We start from the raw sequence: 17,846 nt of genomic DNA on the forward strand, positions 1-17,846 counted from the left end.
AGGGAACAAATATAGATTATTTTTGAAATATTCTTTCGTTTCAGTATGGGAAGAAACACTACATGGTCAAAGCTATGGCGTTTTCTCCAGACTCCACCAAAATTGCCATTGCTCAAACCGACAATATTGTGTTTGTGTACAAAATCGGAAACGAGTGGTAAGTTCAGAATGATGAGAGATCAGATTCAGGTTGATGGAAGACTTCTGTGTTTAATCCAAGCTTCTGTTTTCTCTGTGACAGGGGAGATAAAAAAGTGATTTGCAACAAATTTGTGCAGACGGTAAGTAGCTTCTCATGTTCATTGTACGTAGATCGTAACAGTCACTCTAGACATGGATAAGCCAGTTTGGTGTGGAGGAACTTGACTGGCCTGCCCAGAGTCCTGACCTCAACCCCATAGAACACCTTTGGAATGAATTAGAGCGGAGACTGTGAGCCAGGCCTTCTCGTCCAACATCAGTGCCTGACCTCACAAAAGGAATGGTCAAAAATTCCCATAAACACACTCCTAAATCTTGTGGAAAGCCTTCCCAGAAGAGTTGAAGCTGTTATAGCTGCAAAGGGTGGGACAACTCCATATTACATTCATGTGCATTTAAAGGCGGACATCCCAAAACTTTTGGCAGCATGGTGTAAGTCAGATTCTTTAAGATGAAGGGTTTGCTGACTTCCCCAGAACAAACACATACACAATTTCTAACATAACAGAGCACACATCTGAAAAATTTGCCCTAAATAGCTGTTTGCTGTTCCTCCAGTTCTCTTTGTTGTGAACAGACCATTCATGTTGCCAAGTGATTATTTATTCCAAATTATAGATTGTAACTCTGATCATGACGTCTTTTTTTATGATGCAGAGCGCTGTAACATGTCTGCTCTGGCCAGCGGATAATTCTATAGTGTTTGGACTTGCAGAGGGGAAGGTAAGTGACGGTTCACCTGCTACTTTCGTTTTTTTTATTTATTCATTCTCATTAATAGTGAGTTTGATGTTGATGCAGATTCGAGTGGCCAACACGAAAAACAACAAATCGTCCAGTATCTATGGAACAGATTCCTACGTCGTCTCATTAGCCTCAAAGTAAGTTCAAGCCTCCATTCATAACGTAGTCTGTGAACACTACACATGAGCCTTTAGCTTTATAATTTCTTTTCCATGTCAGTGTCTCTGGGAAAGGAATCCTGTCAGGACATGCAGATGGGACAGTTGTGCGCTATTTCTTTGATGATGAAGGCTCAGGGGATTCTCAGGTATTGTAGACTGGACTGGACCGGACTGGACAGAGTAATTAAATAATACAGCAGTTTCCAGAATTCAGTGAGAATTATTTTCAGGGTAAGTTGCTGACCCATTCGTGCCCCCCATATGCTCTGGCTTGGGGAAACAACAGCATTGTCGTAGCTGGGTGTGATAAGAAGATCGTAGCCTACGGGAAGGAAGGACACGTGCTTCAAACGTTCGATTACAGCCGTGATCGCTCGGAGAAGGAGTTCATGGTGGCAGCGTCAAGCCCCAGCGGCCAGTCGGTAGTGTTGGGTAGTTACGACAGGTCAGTGTGGTGCTCCAAACATGGAGGCACTATTTTGCTTTGTCATTGGCATTATAATATTATAATCTTCCACTGTATCAGTACATCTGCATATCAACGCATTCCAGCATTCTGCATATTTCTATTCCTTCAGATTGAGAGTGTTTAACTGGAATCCTCGAAGAGGTGCTTGGGATGAAGCTGCTCCTAAAGAAATTCCTAATCTCTATACCATCACAGCTCTGGCCTGGAAAAAAGATGGCTCACGGCTCTGTGTGGTACGTATCACATAAAAGCTTGTCAATAAAACCAGCCTAAAGATTTTTACTGTATCTTTTATTCCATCTTTATTATTATTATTATTATTATTATTATTATTATTATTATTATTATGTGATTTATTTTATCTCTACACTGGTGACCATAACAGCTTATAGGTTCTCCACACAAGACTTCATTCATTTCTCTTTGGGATCACATGTAGAGTATGTGTTCTAGAGCAAAATTCCTTGTTCACGCATTTGTATTAAAAATAGAAAAAATGTACACTATATTGCCAAATATTTTGGGACACCTCTCCAAATCATTTAATCAATTTCATGCTCTTTGTGGGAACAGTTTGGGGATGACCCCTTCCTGTTCCAACATGACTGCACACCAGTGCACAAAGCAAGGTCCATAAAGACATGGATGAGTGAGTTTGGTGCGGAGGAACTTGACTGAGTCCTGACCTCAACCCCATAGAACACCTTTGGGATGAATTAGAGTGGAGACTGTGAGCCAGAGCTTCTCGTCCAACATCAGTGCCTGACCTCTCAAAAATTCCCATAAACACACTCCTAAACCTCGTGGAAAGCCTTCCCAGAAGAGATGAAGCTGTTATAGCTGCAGAGGGCGGGACAACTCCATAATACATTCATGTGCATGTAAAGGCAGACCTCCAGTTTGAAAAATTGCTCTAAATAGCTGTTTGCTGTTCCTCCAGTTCTCTTTGCGGAGAACAGACCATTCATGTTGCCAAGTGATTATTTTCTCCACTTTTTTCTTTTGTTTCTGTTTTTTCTTAAATCCAAACAAAATAGTGACACATAATCGACAGCTCTCATGTTTATCTTTCTGAGAATCAAGAAAGAATCAACCATGTAGTGTAGAGGAAAAAACGGCATGCTCATGTGAATCTTCATGGATTGATGTCTGACCTTTAGGGCACTCTGTGTGGAGGTGTTGAGCAGTTTGACTGCTGCCTTCGCAGGAGCATCTACAAGAACAAATTCGAGATGACTTACGTTGGCTTGAGCCAGGTAACAGGTTTATTATCTTAAAGTGGCGCAGTGTTATTCTGGGCTGTTCTGGAAATCAAGCTCAAATTTATTAAAACCCAAATGTTCCAATTCTGCAGCTATTTTATAGTCTTCTAACCAATTCTACTATCAGTTCCCAGTGGAAGGTTGCCAGATCCTCTTTCTCCCTCTTTTCCTGATTTCCTGTGGTGCAGGTGATCGTGAAGAACCTTTCCACTGGCACACGAGTGGTGCTCAAGTCTCATTACGGCTACGAGTTTGATGAGGTGAAAATCATGGGGAAGGATCGCTACTTGGTGGCCCACACAACTGACACCCTTCTGCTGGGAGATCTGGTCTCCAATAAACTAAGCGAGGTACAATGACGTTTCTTAGGAGGAGAAATGCTTCTGTTAACATTTAAGTTTATAATATCGGGATAAATGTCTGTGATCCTGGAGACTTGGTAGTTCAATGGCAGGTCATTCCAATACTTTTGGAGGAGACTTTATTTACAGTTCTTATATGATGTGTCTGTATGTGTGTGAGAGAGAGAGAGAGAGAGAGAGAGAGAGAGAAAGAGGACGTAAACCCTGTCTGATGAACCCTTTGCAGGTGATGTGGCAGGGCTCTGGAGGAAATGAGAAGTTCTTCTTCGAAAACGAAACTGTACGTTTTCTTTTTTCTTTTTTTTAAACAATTCTGACAAATGTAAATATAATAAAGTCAGCAAAAGCGATTCTTCATGTTAAACTGTAACATCTGTAGCAGAACCGTTGTATAAAGCATAATAATAAACACCCCACTGGTTTGTTTTGGAGCAGGTGTGCATGATCTTCAACGCAGGAGAACTGACCTTGGTGGAATACGGCAAGAATGACCTCTTAGGATCTGTTCGCACTGAATTCATGAACCCACACCTTATCAGGTGAAAAAGAGCTTGGGTTGATATTCTGCACTGTGGAATCTAAAAACAATTAATTAATTTAATTTCTTTTTATACATCTAAGCAATCAAGGGCATTGCTCAGAGGTCCAGATTGGAGGTCCTGGGATTTGAACTCATAACCTTCTGATTAGTAATCCAATGCTTTATCCACTGAGCTACCACTTAGTCTAAAATCACCTTTTTGGATCAATAACATCAACATCTTACATGATCATTTGGCCATTCCAGCATTGTCCAGATATTAAAGATTTTGACCTTTTCTATTCTGAATCGTTTGTGTGTGCGTATGTGTGTGTAGTGTCCGTCTGAATGAGAGAAAACAGAGAGGAGTGGAAGATAACAAGAAGTTAGCCTACCTAATCGACCTCAAAACCATCGCCATAGGTGAGTCCCCACAAGACACAGCCATTTAGGACGCAGCTTAATCCATGCAGCATTTTCAGCTCTTATTACTAAAATCCCACGCCATTTAAAATGATGACCTTCTGTACATTCAGTACAGACTCAGCACCTCCACATCACTGCAGCTCTCAGAGAGAATAACTGAACAATACACCAGTCAGCCATAACATTGTGAGCAGTGAGAGGTGAAGTGAATAAGACATGACGATCTCCTCATCATGGTACTTGTTAGTGGGTGGGATATATTAGGCAGCAAGTGAACATTTTGTCCTCAAAGTTGATGTTAGAAGCAGGAAAAATGGACAAGTGTAAGGATTCGTGCGAGTTTGACAAGGATCATATTGTGATGGTGGATAGACCACTGGATCAAAGCATCTCCAAAACTGCAGCTCTTGTGGGGTGTTCCTGGTCTGCAGTGGTCAGTATCTATCAAAAGTGGTCCAAGGAAGGAACAGTGGTGAACCGGCAACAGGATCATGGGTGGTCAAGGCTCATTAATGTACATGGGGAGCGAAAGCTGGCCCATGTGAGCCGATCCAACAGACGAGCTACTGTTGCTCAAATTGCTGAGGAAGTTAATGCTGGTTCTGATAGAAAGGGGTCAGAATACACAGTGCAGGACGGGTCAGGGCTGTTTTGGGAGCAAATGGGGGACCAACACAATATTAGGCATGTGGTCAGAATGTTATACCTGATCGGTGTATAACAGTGTAAACACGACTCTTGTCCAGACATCTTTGGAGGAGCCAAAGAGGAGAAGGAAAAAGTGAATCATTTTAAGACATCCTTGCACAGAATGTATTGCGTAATCCAAAATCAATTATAATGAATTAAATCAATGCTAAAATTCTTGAGTGTCTCCCCCTCATTTAGTGGACCTGGCTCTGGGTTATAACCTTGGGACCGTTAATCATGACTTGAAGATCGACTGGCTGGAGCTAAACGAGACCGGGCGCAAGCTACTCTTCCGGGACAAGAAGTTACGGGTACACAATGCAGTCGAGTAAAAAGATTAATATAGTGATACGAGTTAGCGCTTACCTCATGACTCTGTTTGTGTCCTGATGTCCCGTCTCTGTTCAGCTGAACCTGTTTGACATCGAGAGCAGAGTGAAAACGACCATCCTGAGCTTCTGCTCGTACGTGCAATGGGTTCCAGGCAGCGACGTGGTGGTGGCTCAGAACCACAACAACCTGTGTGTCTGGTACAATATCGACAGTCCAGAGAAGGTCAACATGCTCCCTCTGAAAGTGAGCAGGAATCTGAGATAATTTTCCACACATTACACAAGAGGTCATTTCACAATAATAGCTAAGAGATGGATTTAAATCAGATTTTCAGTCCTTTTGCTTAAGCAGGTGATCAGATGAGTTTGTCCTTAGAAATTATAAGAACTTAGAAAAGCTTCCTGGACCTTCTCATTAATTCTGCTCTCACTCAAAAGCTTAAGCCAGATATTTTGAGGCTTGTCTGGTCCAGGAGAATTTCAGCTGTCGTTATTTTATCGTTGACTGTGAAGTCCGTTGAGAAGGTAGAAGAAGAAGGCTTTCTTTTTGTCACAACTACATAACAGCACAGTGAAGTTCTTTCTTCGCATACACTATCTTGCCAAAAGTTTTGGGACACCCCTCCACATCACTGAATTCAGGGGTTGGGCTCGGCCCCTTAGTTCCAGTGAAAGGAACTCTTAATGCTTAAGCATACCAAGACATTTTGAACAATTTCTTTGCTCTAATTCATCCCAAAGGTGTTCTATGGGGTTGCAGGCCAGTCAAGTTCCTCCACACTAAACTCGCTCATCCATGTCTTTATGGACCTTGCTTTGTGTACTGGTGTGCAGTCATGTTGGAACAGGAAGGGGTCATCCCCAAACTGTTCCCACAAAGCATGAAGTTGTCCAAAATGTCTTGGTATGCTGAAGCAATAAGAGTTCCTTTCACTGGAACTAAGGGCCTGAGTCCAACCCCTGAAAAACAACATCTGAATTCAATTATTTGGAGGGGTGTCCCAAAACTTTTGCCAATATAGCACATCTCAGCTTTGAAAATTATGGTCAGAGCTCAGGGTCAGCCATGATGCAGCGTCCGTGGAGCAGAGAGGGTTAAGGGGCCCAACAGTGGAAGCTTGGATGTTCCCTTATATCTTGTGGTGGTGTGAAGATTGAGCTTGTATACAGAGAGCTTCAACTGGATGTTCAGGCTGAGCACTTTCATTTGATGAAGCCTTCGAGCAGACCAGGCATGTCAGGATCTCCTTATATTCAGGAAATCTAGAATTCCATGGAGTTTCCTTCACTCCTTGAGCACAGACCACAGCTTGGTGAAGTTCAGGATGTTTTCTTCCATTGAGCAGATTGCAGTTGTTATTATTGTCGTGTGTTGGCTCATGAATATAAAATGGTAGTTAATGCTCTTATGTTCAGCTGAGTTTCTTTAGCAGCTTTAGCATTTTGGGGGGAAAAAGCCATAAATAAAAAGCCATATTTTTTATTTATTTATTTATTTTTTCAGGGAGATGTTGTTGATTTGGAGCGGGCGAACGGGAAGACCGAGGTGATGGTGTTGGAGGGAGTGAACACAGTCTCCTACACGCTGGATGAAGGACTGATCGAGTTCGGAACTGCCATTGATGACGGAGATTTTAACAGGTACAGTTATTTATCAATGTAATTAATTCATTAATATGGTTCAGTTTTCTGCATTATTGTTTCTATAATAACGTCTAATTGACAGGCGCTTGTATACCAGAAAATCTACAATCTAATTAATGAACAAATTAACGAATAATAAATGGAATGATGCTTTCTGTAGTTTTATGGAAGGAGTCTTCAGAGTTTCTGAAAGTCTTCAGAACTGTTTTAAATTTGAAGAGAGGAACTAAACAGAAACTAAGCTTGTGTGTGTGTGTGTGTATGTGTGTTAGTCTCCAAAACCTACTGGAGGTTCTCTTTCAAACATTCATTCGGTATCTCACTATGGGAATCGCCTCGGGCGTGACCAATCCTGGAAGCACCAATTACACCACGTCTGTCAGTTGAAAGACCAATCACGAAAGTGATGCAGGAGTCCTGCCTCCCTCATATATATCGCTCCCAACAGTCTCTGCCTCATTCTCGTTCTCTTCCCGGTGAAGATCCTATAGTGAAGCTATCCTCAGCAGATCCTCGTAAGGGGTGGCTGCTAAACTGTTTAAGGACGAGCCGTTATTTTTAGGTACGCCACCGAACGTGGCTGCTTCTTTGGAGAAATATTCACTGTTAAAGTGAATATTTTTCTTTCTGCTGTTTTTCTATTTTTGTAGTGGGGACCAACGCGTCAAGGCGGGTTCTCACTTTCCTTTTTGAGCAGTCACAAGCTCCTTTTTCTCTCAGTTATTCCCTTGCGTTAAGCGGTGTGACGGAATAATTATTATAAGACTTGACATCGAGAGGCACATTGTGGTGATCTCGTTAATCCACCGGTTTTCGCATTTCTGTTATGGCGACCGCAAGCCCATCTGGTAGCACAGTGAAAGGAAAGATCCCTCTCGACCATGCGGGTGTGGGTCTATGATCTCTTCTAAAGACTCTCACCCTCTGTGCATAGCGTGTTAAGGAGTCAGACACACACAGGCTGTGCTCGCTAATCCCGAGTGTTCCTGTTCCAGCTCTCTGTTCCTGTTTAGAGTTTTAGAGTCGCGGCCATGACTAAAGGGGACCTGAGTTTTTCTGCGCCTCCCGCGGAGATGGTTGAGGTTGCTCCTCAGACACGGAGCTGGGGAGAGTTGATGGATGAGATCTCTCCTGAACTTCCTCCCCTTTGTGAATCAGACCCTTAGGTGCATGACAGAGAGGAGGAAGAGGAAGATGATGAGGCGATTGCTCGCCTTTTAGAGGAGGATTTAGAGGAAGACGAAGAAGATGCTATCCTCCCTCCTAATCTTTCTTCTAGGCCTGGCAGTGCCATGGATGCGTCCCTCTCCTCCATGCCAGGGGAACTGGACCTCATTGAAATGTGTCGGAGAGCAGCTGCTAAACTCTCTATCGACTGGCCCTCTCAGCAAGAGGGCCAAGGCGCAGAGAGGGATTTATATGATGGGAAGAGGCTGCCATTGCACACTTCCCCAGTCAAGCAGCTGATTCCAGCCGTCCCAGCATGCGTAGCAGAGATGCAGCATTTATGGGACAAACGCTTCTCACACAGAGTGTCTGTTAAAGGTTTCTCTAGGCTGGATGTTCAAAATATGGAGGAGTTGGGGATGTTGTTGTTGTCCAACCCCCCCAGTCGAATTACTGGTGACAAGTCCACCCCAATCGGCGGGCAGCCCTATCCTCCTCCTCTCCTTCATTGCCAGGACGGACAGAGAGACTGTCTGCTTCTCTTTTTCTAAAAATTTACCGCTCCCCTGCCTTGGTTGTCAGAGCCCTAAATGCCACTTCATTACTCACAGCATATCAAGCTGGGCTCATGGAGGAGATGAGGCGGCAGATTGATGCTGGGTCGCCTGACTCAGCATTTTGGGAAGAAATCTGTGTCATTGCAGATCTCAACCTGCACTCATCTAGGGGAGCAGTCCAGAGCTGCAGCCGCCGCATGGGATTAGCCAAAACGCCCAAATCAGAGTTGCAAATCCCAGCTCCACCACTAGATGGTGCCGCTGTGTCATCAGTGAACAAGAGCTGCAGCGGTCTGCTCACTGCTCACGTGGAGAGTTGGCGCGCATGCACAGTACACCCTTGGGTTTTATCCACAATTAAATGGGGTTATCGTCTGCAGTTTGCTGTAAAACCTCCACTCTTCAACAGTGTGTTAATGTCAGCAGCAGAAGGGGAGTCAGCTCAGATTTTAGAGGAACAAATAACCTCTTTATTGAGTAAAAGAGCAGGGTTGTGCCGTGGGAGGACAGCCAACACGGTTTTTACTCCTGGTACTTTGTCATTCCCAAGGAATGTCCCATTCTGGATTTGCGGAACCTCAACAAACACCTCAGAAAGTACAAGTTAAAAATGCTCACAAGTGAAAACATTGTATAATGTTATTTGTCCTGGAGACTGGTTTACATCAGTGGATTTGAAGGACGCTTACTTTCACATAAGTATCTACCCGGCACACAGAAAATTTCTTAAGTTTGCCTATCAGGGCACAGCCTATGAATTTTTGACAGTTCCGTTTGGGCTGTCATTAGCCCCAAGAGTGTTCACCAAATGTGTCGAAGCGGCTCTATCACCGCTGAGAACGCTGAGGGTCTGAGAGTGTCAGCTTATTTGGACAATTTCCTCATCTGTGCTCCATCACGGCGGCATGCGGAGATAGATACGAATCTGCTTGTGTCTCATTTGAAGGGCTTAGGCTTCAAAATAAATGAGACAAAAAGCTGCTAGGTGCCCACTCAAGAAATAATTTACCTGGGTCTCAGTCTGAACTCAGACCTGTATCAAGCGTTTTTATCAGAGGAGCGGATCAGGTCAATTTGTGGATGTCTTTCCCTTTTCCAGAAAGGGAAAAAAGTCCAGTTCATACTGTGTTTAGGTCTTCTAGGGCTGATGGCCTCAGCAGTGTCTGTCATCCCAATGGGACTGTTGTGAATGAGAGAGTTTCAGTACTGGGTAGTGGCACAGCGCTTATGTCCAAAGCGCCATTTTGCCACTAAAATGATAGTCATCACTCTGCATGTGCGCTCTCCGTCACTGGAGAGATCATGCTTTTCTCAAGTTAGGTTCTTCGCTGGGGGCGATTTCTCTGATAAAAGTAATATCCATGGATGCGTCGCTCACAGGTTGGGGTGCAGTGTGCGAGGTACAGAATAGCGAAAGGGAATTGGCCCGTCTCGCTACAGAACGCACACGTAAACTTCCTGGAACTGTTAACAGTGTTTCTAGCATTGAAACATTTTGTGCAGTTTCCACGGAATCACCACATTTTGATAATGTTGATTTAAAGCTCCTTTCACTAAAGATTGCTTTATTATTGGCTTTTTCGACCGCAAAACAGGTTAGTGAACTGCATGCGTTGTCGGTTCATAACTCCTGTATGCAGTTTTCTATGGATTTCTCGTGAGTAACTCTCAAGACTAATCCAGCTTTTGTGCCTAAGGTGAGCGTGTCAGCTCTTGCCTCTAGACAGGTAGTTTTACTGTCTTTTCATCCGTCGCCTTTTTCCTCATCAGAAGAGGAGCGGCTTCATTGTTTGTGCCCTGTCCGTGCATTGTGTCACTATGTGGACAGGACGAGGGGACTAAGAAGGAGTAATCAGTTATTTGTCTCATGGGCTGATTCTCATAGGGGTAAACCTATCTCCCCTCAGCGCCTGTCCCACTGGGTAGTGGAAGCTATTATATTGGACTATAATAGCATGTCCTTAGTCCTCCAGAAGGGCTGAGGGCTCATTCTACCAGAGGTATGTCTACCTCATGGGCACTGTTTAGGGGCGTTTCAATTCAAGACATCTGTGCGGCGGCGAGCTGGGCTTCGCCACACACTTTTGTCTGATTTTATAGGCTGGATGTTACAGAGCCGTCGTTGGCTCATTCCGTCCTAAGTGTGTAAAAAAAAAAAGAAAAGTAAACTCGCAGAGGAGAGATTTTTCATATATGTCTCCGTTCCATTCTGGGAATAAGGGAGGCTTTGTGTTTATCATGCATGCATGAGTTGGTTGATATGCTTCGGACAGCATATCTGCAACGTGAGAGTTATCTATATCCCATAGTGAGATACTGAACGAATGTTTGAAAGAGAACTTTAGGTTACTTACATATCCCCGGTTCTCTGATAACAGGAGTGTGGTATCTCACCACACTTCCCTCCTTGCAGCAGCACAGAGAAGAGATATGCTGAGAATGAGGCAGGGACCATTGGCAGCGATATATATGAGGGAGGCGGGACTCCTGCATCACTTTCGTGATTGGTCTGTCAACCGACAAACGTGGTGTAATTGGTGCTTCCAGGATTGGTCACACCACCCGAGGGGATTCCCATAGTGAGATACCTCACTCCTGTTATCAGAGAACCGGGGTTATGCAAGTAACCTAAAGTTGTTGTGTCAATAATATTCTGTGTGTAGAGATTTTCCTGGAGCCATGGAACCTGTCCTTACTTCCTGGCTGTAACTAGCTGATTTATCTGGAGGTTAAAGTTCAGGTGTCATTGTGTGTGCTCTGCTGAAAATGTTCTGAGTTGTTGTTGATGTGTGTACACATGCTCACAGAGCCACAGCGTTCCTAGAAACCTTAGAAATGTGTGATGAGACTGAAGCTATGTGGAAGACACTGAGCAAGCTGTCTCTGGAGGCACAGCAGCTGCACATCACTGAGCGGTCAGTCTTGCACAGAAGCACACTGCATCTTACTTTCACCTTCTGAAGGTCACACTAACGTTTAACTTTCTAACAATAAGCTGAAGGAAAACCAGCTGAAATGATAGGCAAAGAGCTTTTGTGTTTCAGTTCATTCATAGTTCAGTATTTCTGCTAATCAGCCATTTTTTATTTCTTTACAGAACTTGCAGCTCTTTAACATCTAAAGCTTTGAAAGCTTTTTTTTTTTTTTTTAATTTGCTCTCAAAGCACCAGGCTAGAGTCTTAACCTCTTAACCATATTTAATATTCAGTAACTATAGGTATTTTGTGGCACTGTTATTGACAGGTGAAGTGATTAAAGATGTTTATGGTTATTAAAGAAGCCGTTAGTGAATCATATGGTCCAGCTCCACCTATAAACGCTTTCCATCTCCGTTACTCTTCAGGTGCTTTGCAGCTTTAGGGAACGTGTCCAAGGCTCGCTTCCTGAAAAAGACCAATCAGCTTGTCGACTGCATCTCAAAGGAATACGTATGTAGACAAGCTACAGATCTGAGCGTCTCTGTTTATAGTAAAAGTACATTTCATAAAATGCTGGTAACATAATGCTGTATGTTTAACAGACAGAAACTGTTCAGAACACACACCTTTATCCTGTTAATGAAGTGTTTGTGCTGTCGGTTCTTTTGTAGGGAGGCGACGGCAAAGAGCACTATAAAGTGAAAGCACGGCTAGCGATGCTAGATAAGAACTATAAACTCGCTGAGATGCTCTACTTAGAACACGTAAGTAGGCTCTTTTTTTAATCCGTATAGAGAGAACCTGACCTGTAAATAAGTGCTGATAGTATTGCTGTGTCCTGCAGAATGCAGTCAATGAGGTGATGGAAATGTACCAAGAGCTACAAATGTGGGACAAATGCATCGCTATAGCAGAGGCGAAGGTAAATATTAAGAGTTTCTTCTGGATCTTGGCTTCATCAGGGACTTGACATCAGGTCTTACTGTGTCAGTGCATCAGGGGTAACTCGTCCATCAACAAACCACTCACGGGCTACAGCAAGTAGCTACACTCAAAGCTACTTTAAAGGAGAAGTTCACTTCCAGAACAAAAATCTACAAATAACTTCCTCACCCCCTTGCATTCCAAGATGTTCATGTTTTTCTTTCTTCAGTCGTAAAGAAATGATGTTTTTTGAGGCAAACATTTCAGGATTTTTCTCCATATAGTGGACTTCAGTGGTGGCCGCGTGTCTGAACTTCCAAAATGCAGTTTAAATGCAGCTTCAAAGATCTCTAAACCATCCCAGTCCAGGAAGAAGGCTTTTGTCTAGCCAAACCTTCTGTCATTTTCTGTCAGACTTTTTAACCACAAAAGCTCATCTAGCACTAGCTCTGGGATGCACGTCCACAACGCTACGTACTACATCATAACGTCAGAAGGTCACGCGTGACGTAGACCCAGTTTATTAATGTGGAGAAGGAGGAGCGCTCCAATCTTGTTGCGTGTGGAATGACACAAAGTTATATGTACCTTTTTGTTAGTAAGGAGCGTTTGACTTATTTGCACTTCCTTGGTCTTTGCTAGGGGTGCAACGGATCACAGTTGATCCGTGATCCGTGCAGATCATGACCCGCGGTTTGGCATGCACGTGATCCGCGGGTTAAGTGGTCATTTTTTAAACTTGCGGATTAATCTTAATTTTTTAACGATCGCAGAGTGAAAGACATTATTCTGCCGATACTGCTTTTTAAGTAATTAATTACACAGAGCAGTCGTGTTCACGTGAACGGGGCATGTTAATCAGTCAACAGTAATGGCTAGCGGTGGAGCAGAAGAACTTGAAAAGCCTCCCGCGTCGTTCAAATTGCATGTATGAAAGCATTTTGGCTTCCCCGTAAATTATAATGATGACAGAAGAAGGGTGGTGGACAAAACGGTTACAGTGTGTAGGCAATGTGGCATGAGAAAGCCGTATGAAAGCGGCAATACATCGAGCATGACCACGCATATGAAGCGACATCACCCTGGTTCTTGTCTTTTTGGGAAAAAAAAATTGTCATTATAAGATTTGGTCTGTTTTCAGGTCTCAGGTTGTTTTTCACATGCTGCACTTTAACAACTGAGTATTCAATATTTTATTTTAAAATTTTATCTATTCAGCTGGTAATTTCTTGATTTTATTTTTGTTAAAACAATAGGTTCCATAGGTTATTTTTGTTAAAACCAAAAGTTCCTTGCTGTAACGTTTTTGTAATAAATGGAAAGCAAATTAAATTAGTCTCCTCCCCCTTTTTTGCTGAACCGGTAAATGATCCGATCCGTGACTCAAAAACGGTAACGTGATCCGAACCGTGATTTTTGTGATCCGTTGCACCACTAGTCTTTGTACATTCGCTTTGTAAACACTGGGTCTGTAGCTCCACCTACATCACCTTTTGACATAATTACAAAACCTTGTCTAGCACTAGTTACGTACTATGTAATCATGCCGAAAGGTCACTCGGCTGGGATTGTTCGTAGCTGCATTTAAACTGCATTTTGGAAGTTCAAACTCGCGGTCACCATTGAAGTCCACTATATGAAGAAAAATCCTGAAATGTTTTCCTCAGAAAAAACGTCATTTCTTTACGACTGAAGAAAGAAAGACATGAACATCTTGGATGACGAGGGGCTGAGGAAATTATCTGTAGATTTCTGTTTTGTTCTGGAAGTGAACTTTTCCTTTAACGCACAAAGTTTTACATTGTCCATCAAATGAGGTTGAGGTTCCCTTCTGGGCCTGGTTCCTCTTAAGGTTCCTTCCTCACATCATCTCAGGGAGGTTTTTCTCAGGCTTCTCATTAGGAATAAAACATACAATGTTGTTATTTAAAGTGCTAAAGAAATAAATAAAATTGAATTTAAAAAATAGTGCTAAACTGCAGCATGACAAAAATACTCGACTGCTAATCACTCCCTCCAGGATTTTGCATCTTTTTTGTAAATGTTGCAACCAAAAATCCACACATGAATATAAGAGGCCGAGTGTGTGTGGTGATGATGTTACACGACGCGTCTCCGAACAAATCAGTTGATAATCTGCATCATTTTCCATAACAACAAACTCCTCCGAAAATCTGAGTGTTTGATTTTGTGTTCATTTCTCCCATCGCAAACTCAGAAAATCCAGCCTTATTATTGAGTTACTACATCCAGCTGACTGTCCATCATGTATATGACGTTATATTATTGCCACAGCTCTCTTATAGCATCCGTTTGCTAATCCCTCGTCCGCTCATGTTTCCCAGGGTCTCCCAGAAGTGGACAGTTTGCGTCGCAGCTACTCCGCTTGGCTGATGGACACCAAACAATACGAGAAAGCCGGGGAGATGAAAGAGAGCGAAGGGGACTACGTAGGAGCCGTGAACTTTTACCTGAAGGCGGGACTTCCAGCCAAAGCGGCCTGGCTAGCCATGAACAGGGACGAGCTCCTGTCCAGCAACATCATCACCCGCATTACCTCTGCTCTCATCAAGCAGGAGTTCTATGAGCGAGTGAGTCAGTGTTGTTGTGTTGAAAATGTTTCAGTTCTGAATATCTGATTGTGTAAGGATGTGGTAGCTTAAAGGTTAAGGTGTTACTGCTCAGAAGTTTGTGTGTTCGAATCCCAGGACCACTGCTGGGCCCTTGAGCAAGGCCCTTAACCCTCAATTGTTCAGTTGCTCTGGCTGAGGGTGTCTGCCGTAAATGTATATTGATAAAATGCAAACCAATTTAAGATCACTAGTCACTTTTTGCTAACAATCCTTTTGTTTTTGTTCTTATCAGGCAGGAGACCTCTTCGAGAGGATCAGTAATAACCAGCGAGCACTCGATAGTTACTGCAAAGGCCATGCTTTTAAAAAAGGTGAGCATATCTCCACACCCTAAAGCTGCGAATGGATACGCTACGAATAAAAAATATTAGCATAACGTAAAATCATCATCCCCTGCCACAGCTGTGGAGTTAGCACGTGTGGCCTTTCCTTCTGAAGTGGTGAAGCTGGAGGAGGCCTGGGGCGACTATCTCATCCAGCAGAAACGAATGGATGCTGCAGTCAATCACTACATTGAGGCTGGGTAAGAGTGACGTTATTACAAACATGCTGGAAGTGTGAGAAACATCAGTGACAAACATCAGTGCTCACTCATTTATGTGCTCCTGATGAAGGTGTGGTAGCAAAGCGGTGGAAGCGGCGATTGGAGCACGTCAGTGGAAGAAAGCCCTGCACATCGTGGAGTTACAGGAGGACAAATCCTCAGGGAAATACTACCTGAAGATTGCTCAGCATTATGCATCTCTACAGGAATATGAGGTCGGAGAGATGACTGAATTCTTTTCAGTATAGATCATTTAATAAACTGATTTATTAGTCACTGATTTATCAGTGCTGAAATTGGTTAAGATTAAGAGCTGCTCCAGTGGCCCATTTTTCCTCTTCCTACACCCACATGTGATCCTCGATACCGAAAGAGGCGAAAGTTGCTGGTGTGTTGGGCAGAGGACTGAAAATCTAAACGTTTTAGCTGAAACTGAGTGCAAATGTCATAATAGAGACATTTTTTCTGGGTTAAAAAACAACTACAAACAACTGTACCTTTAAACGCCAGACCCATCTGTTAGGACGCCATTACTATTCTGCTTATTTTATTCTTATTCTATTCTATTGTTTCTATTTTTATTTTTTCTATTTTATTTTATATATTTTATATTTGTATTATATTCTTATATTCTATATTCTTGTATTCTTTTTAGACTTGATATTGTTTTTATTTTACATTCTTCTTTTGTATTAGTGTATTTTTTATATTTTATATTCTAGTGTTACGTTTTTTTTTTTGAAGTTGTATTTATTATATTTTATAATTCTAGTTTTACATTTTCATTTAAAATGTCTTTCTTATATTTTAGATTCTAGTTTTACATAGTTATTTAAATTGTATTTCTTATATTTTATATTCTATTTTATATTTTTATTTAAATTGTATTTCTTATATTTTTGCACTTTTATTTATTTTTCCCATGAATACACATTACTCTTGTATCCAGAGCTAATTAGATTTCCGTCTATTGCACGTTTAAAGGTAGCAGAGCGTCTGTTTGTGAAAGGAGGCCATATCAAAGACGCCATTGACATGTACACTGAAGCGGGCAGATGGGAACAAGCTCACAAGGTCAGATAGGGACAACTTTTTCACACACAAGAGGAATATTTATAAAATTGCATTATTGTAAAGCTGTTTGCTTTTTGTCTGTTTTGTAAACTCCAGCTTGCTGTGAAGTGCATGAGTCAGAGTGAAGTGTCTGAGCTCTACATCAGTCGTGCCGTCGAGTTGGAGAAGGAGGGGAAGTACAAAGAAGCTGAAAGGTACATCAGACGTAAAAACCGTGTATTGAACACATTAATCTCCAGTCCTTTAATCTGATTGGACAAGCAACATTCCAAGAGGGATTATATTTAGTATTAAAGCACCGGTACGTCTCGGGTATCAGTCCGCTCGTCTGTGCTCATTACATAACTCTAGCGAAAGCTCATTACACTGAAAACAGTACGGACAGAAACAAACATTTCGGCGTTTTCCGAGGAGCAGCGTGATAGAAAATGTCAGCTATGAGAACATTAGATGACCATTTTTTAAAGAATCATCAACCATCTCAGTCGTGATTCCTGCAGGTCTGGATTATAAACCTAAAATGCAGAAAATACTCATTTTCTCTGTCTTTGAGAAAATTGTGTTTCTTTTCTTCATCAGGCTGTTCTGCACTGTTGGAGAGCCTGATATGGCCATCACCATGTACAAGAAGAAAAAGCTCTACGATGACATGATCCGTCTGGTTGCCAAATACCACAAAGAGCTGCTCCAGGAGACTCACATTCACTTAGCCAAAGTAAGACTCCTTTATATTCTAAATATCATGTGTTTTTACATGACATACACTATATTGCCAAACATTTTGGGACACCCCTTCACCCCTTCATGAATTCAGGTATAGGTTTTCAGGTGTTGCAGGGATTGGGCTCGGCTCTTTAGTCCCAGTGAAAGGAACTCTTAATGCTTCAGCTTCATATCAAGACATTTTGGACAATTTCATGCTCTTTGTGGGACAGTTTGGGGATGACCCCTTCCTGTTCCAACATGACTGCACACCAGTACACAAAGCAAGGTCCATAAAGACATGGATGAGTGAGTTTGGTGTGGAGGAACTTGACTGGCCTGCACAGAGTCCTGACCTCAACCCCATAGAACACCTTTGGGATGAATTAGAGCAGGGACTGTGAGCCAGGCCTTCTTGTCCAACATCAGTGCCTGACCTCACAAAAATTCTATTAAACACACTCCTAAACCTTGTGGGTTAGGGTTAGGGTTAGCCTTCCCAGAAGAGTTGAAGCT

At 42.6% G+C, this 17,846-nt stretch overlaps 1 protein-coding gene across 4 annotated transcripts in view; it reads left to right on the forward strand.

The window, feature by feature from the left end:
- The window catches only part of ift172 (intraflagellar transport 172), a 32,347-nt gene that overhangs the window by 1,885 nt on the left and 12,616 nt on the right, over window positions 1-17,846 (forward strand). For all 4 annotated transcript variants that reach the window (XM_058391155.1, XM_058391157.1, XM_058391154.1 and 1 more), the window contains 26 exons: window positions 45-157; window positions 242-281; window positions 859-924; window positions 1,003-1,082; window positions 1,165-1,252; window positions 1,337-1,551; window positions 1,685-1,808; window positions 2,736-2,831; window positions 3,026-3,187; window positions 3,426-3,479; window positions 3,635-3,738; window positions 4,057-4,142; window positions 5,034-5,146; window positions 5,244-5,411; window positions 6,672-6,808; window positions 11,343-11,450; window positions 11,879-11,963; window positions 12,125-12,217; window positions 12,298-12,375; window positions 14,723-14,968; window positions 15,243-15,321; window positions 15,413-15,533; window positions 15,625-15,769; window positions 16,539-16,628; window positions 16,725-16,822; window positions 17,208-17,343. In XM_058391155.1, the coding sequence (XP_058247138.1) occupies window positions 45-157; window positions 242-281; window positions 859-924; window positions 1,003-1,082; window positions 1,165-1,252; window positions 1,337-1,551; window positions 1,685-1,808; window positions 2,736-2,831; window positions 3,026-3,187; window positions 3,426-3,479; window positions 3,635-3,738; window positions 4,057-4,142; window positions 5,034-5,146; window positions 5,244-5,411; window positions 6,672-6,808; window positions 11,343-11,450; window positions 11,879-11,963; window positions 12,125-12,217; window positions 12,298-12,375; window positions 14,723-14,968; window positions 15,243-15,321; window positions 15,413-15,533; window positions 15,625-15,769; window positions 16,539-16,628; window positions 16,725-16,822; window positions 17,208-17,343 (2,925 nt within the window). The remainder of the gene's footprint in view (window positions 1-44; window positions 158-241; window positions 282-858; window positions 925-1,002; window positions 1,083-1,164; window positions 1,253-1,336; window positions 1,552-1,684; window positions 1,809-2,735; window positions 2,832-3,025; window positions 3,188-3,425; window positions 3,480-3,634; window positions 3,739-4,056; window positions 4,143-5,033; window positions 5,147-5,243; window positions 5,412-6,671; window positions 6,809-11,342; window positions 11,451-11,878; window positions 11,964-12,124; window positions 12,218-12,297; window positions 12,376-14,722; window positions 14,969-15,242; window positions 15,322-15,412; window positions 15,534-15,624; window positions 15,770-16,538; window positions 16,629-16,724; window positions 16,823-17,207; window positions 17,344-17,846) is intronic.

This window comes from Hemibagrus wyckioides, linkage group LG06 (genome assembly GCF_019097595.1).
Source record: "Hemibagrus wyckioides isolate EC202008001 linkage group LG06, SWU_Hwy_1.0, whole genome shotgun sequence".
NCBI lineage: Eukaryota > Metazoa > Chordata > Actinopteri > Siluriformes > Bagridae > Hemibagrus > Hemibagrus wyckioides.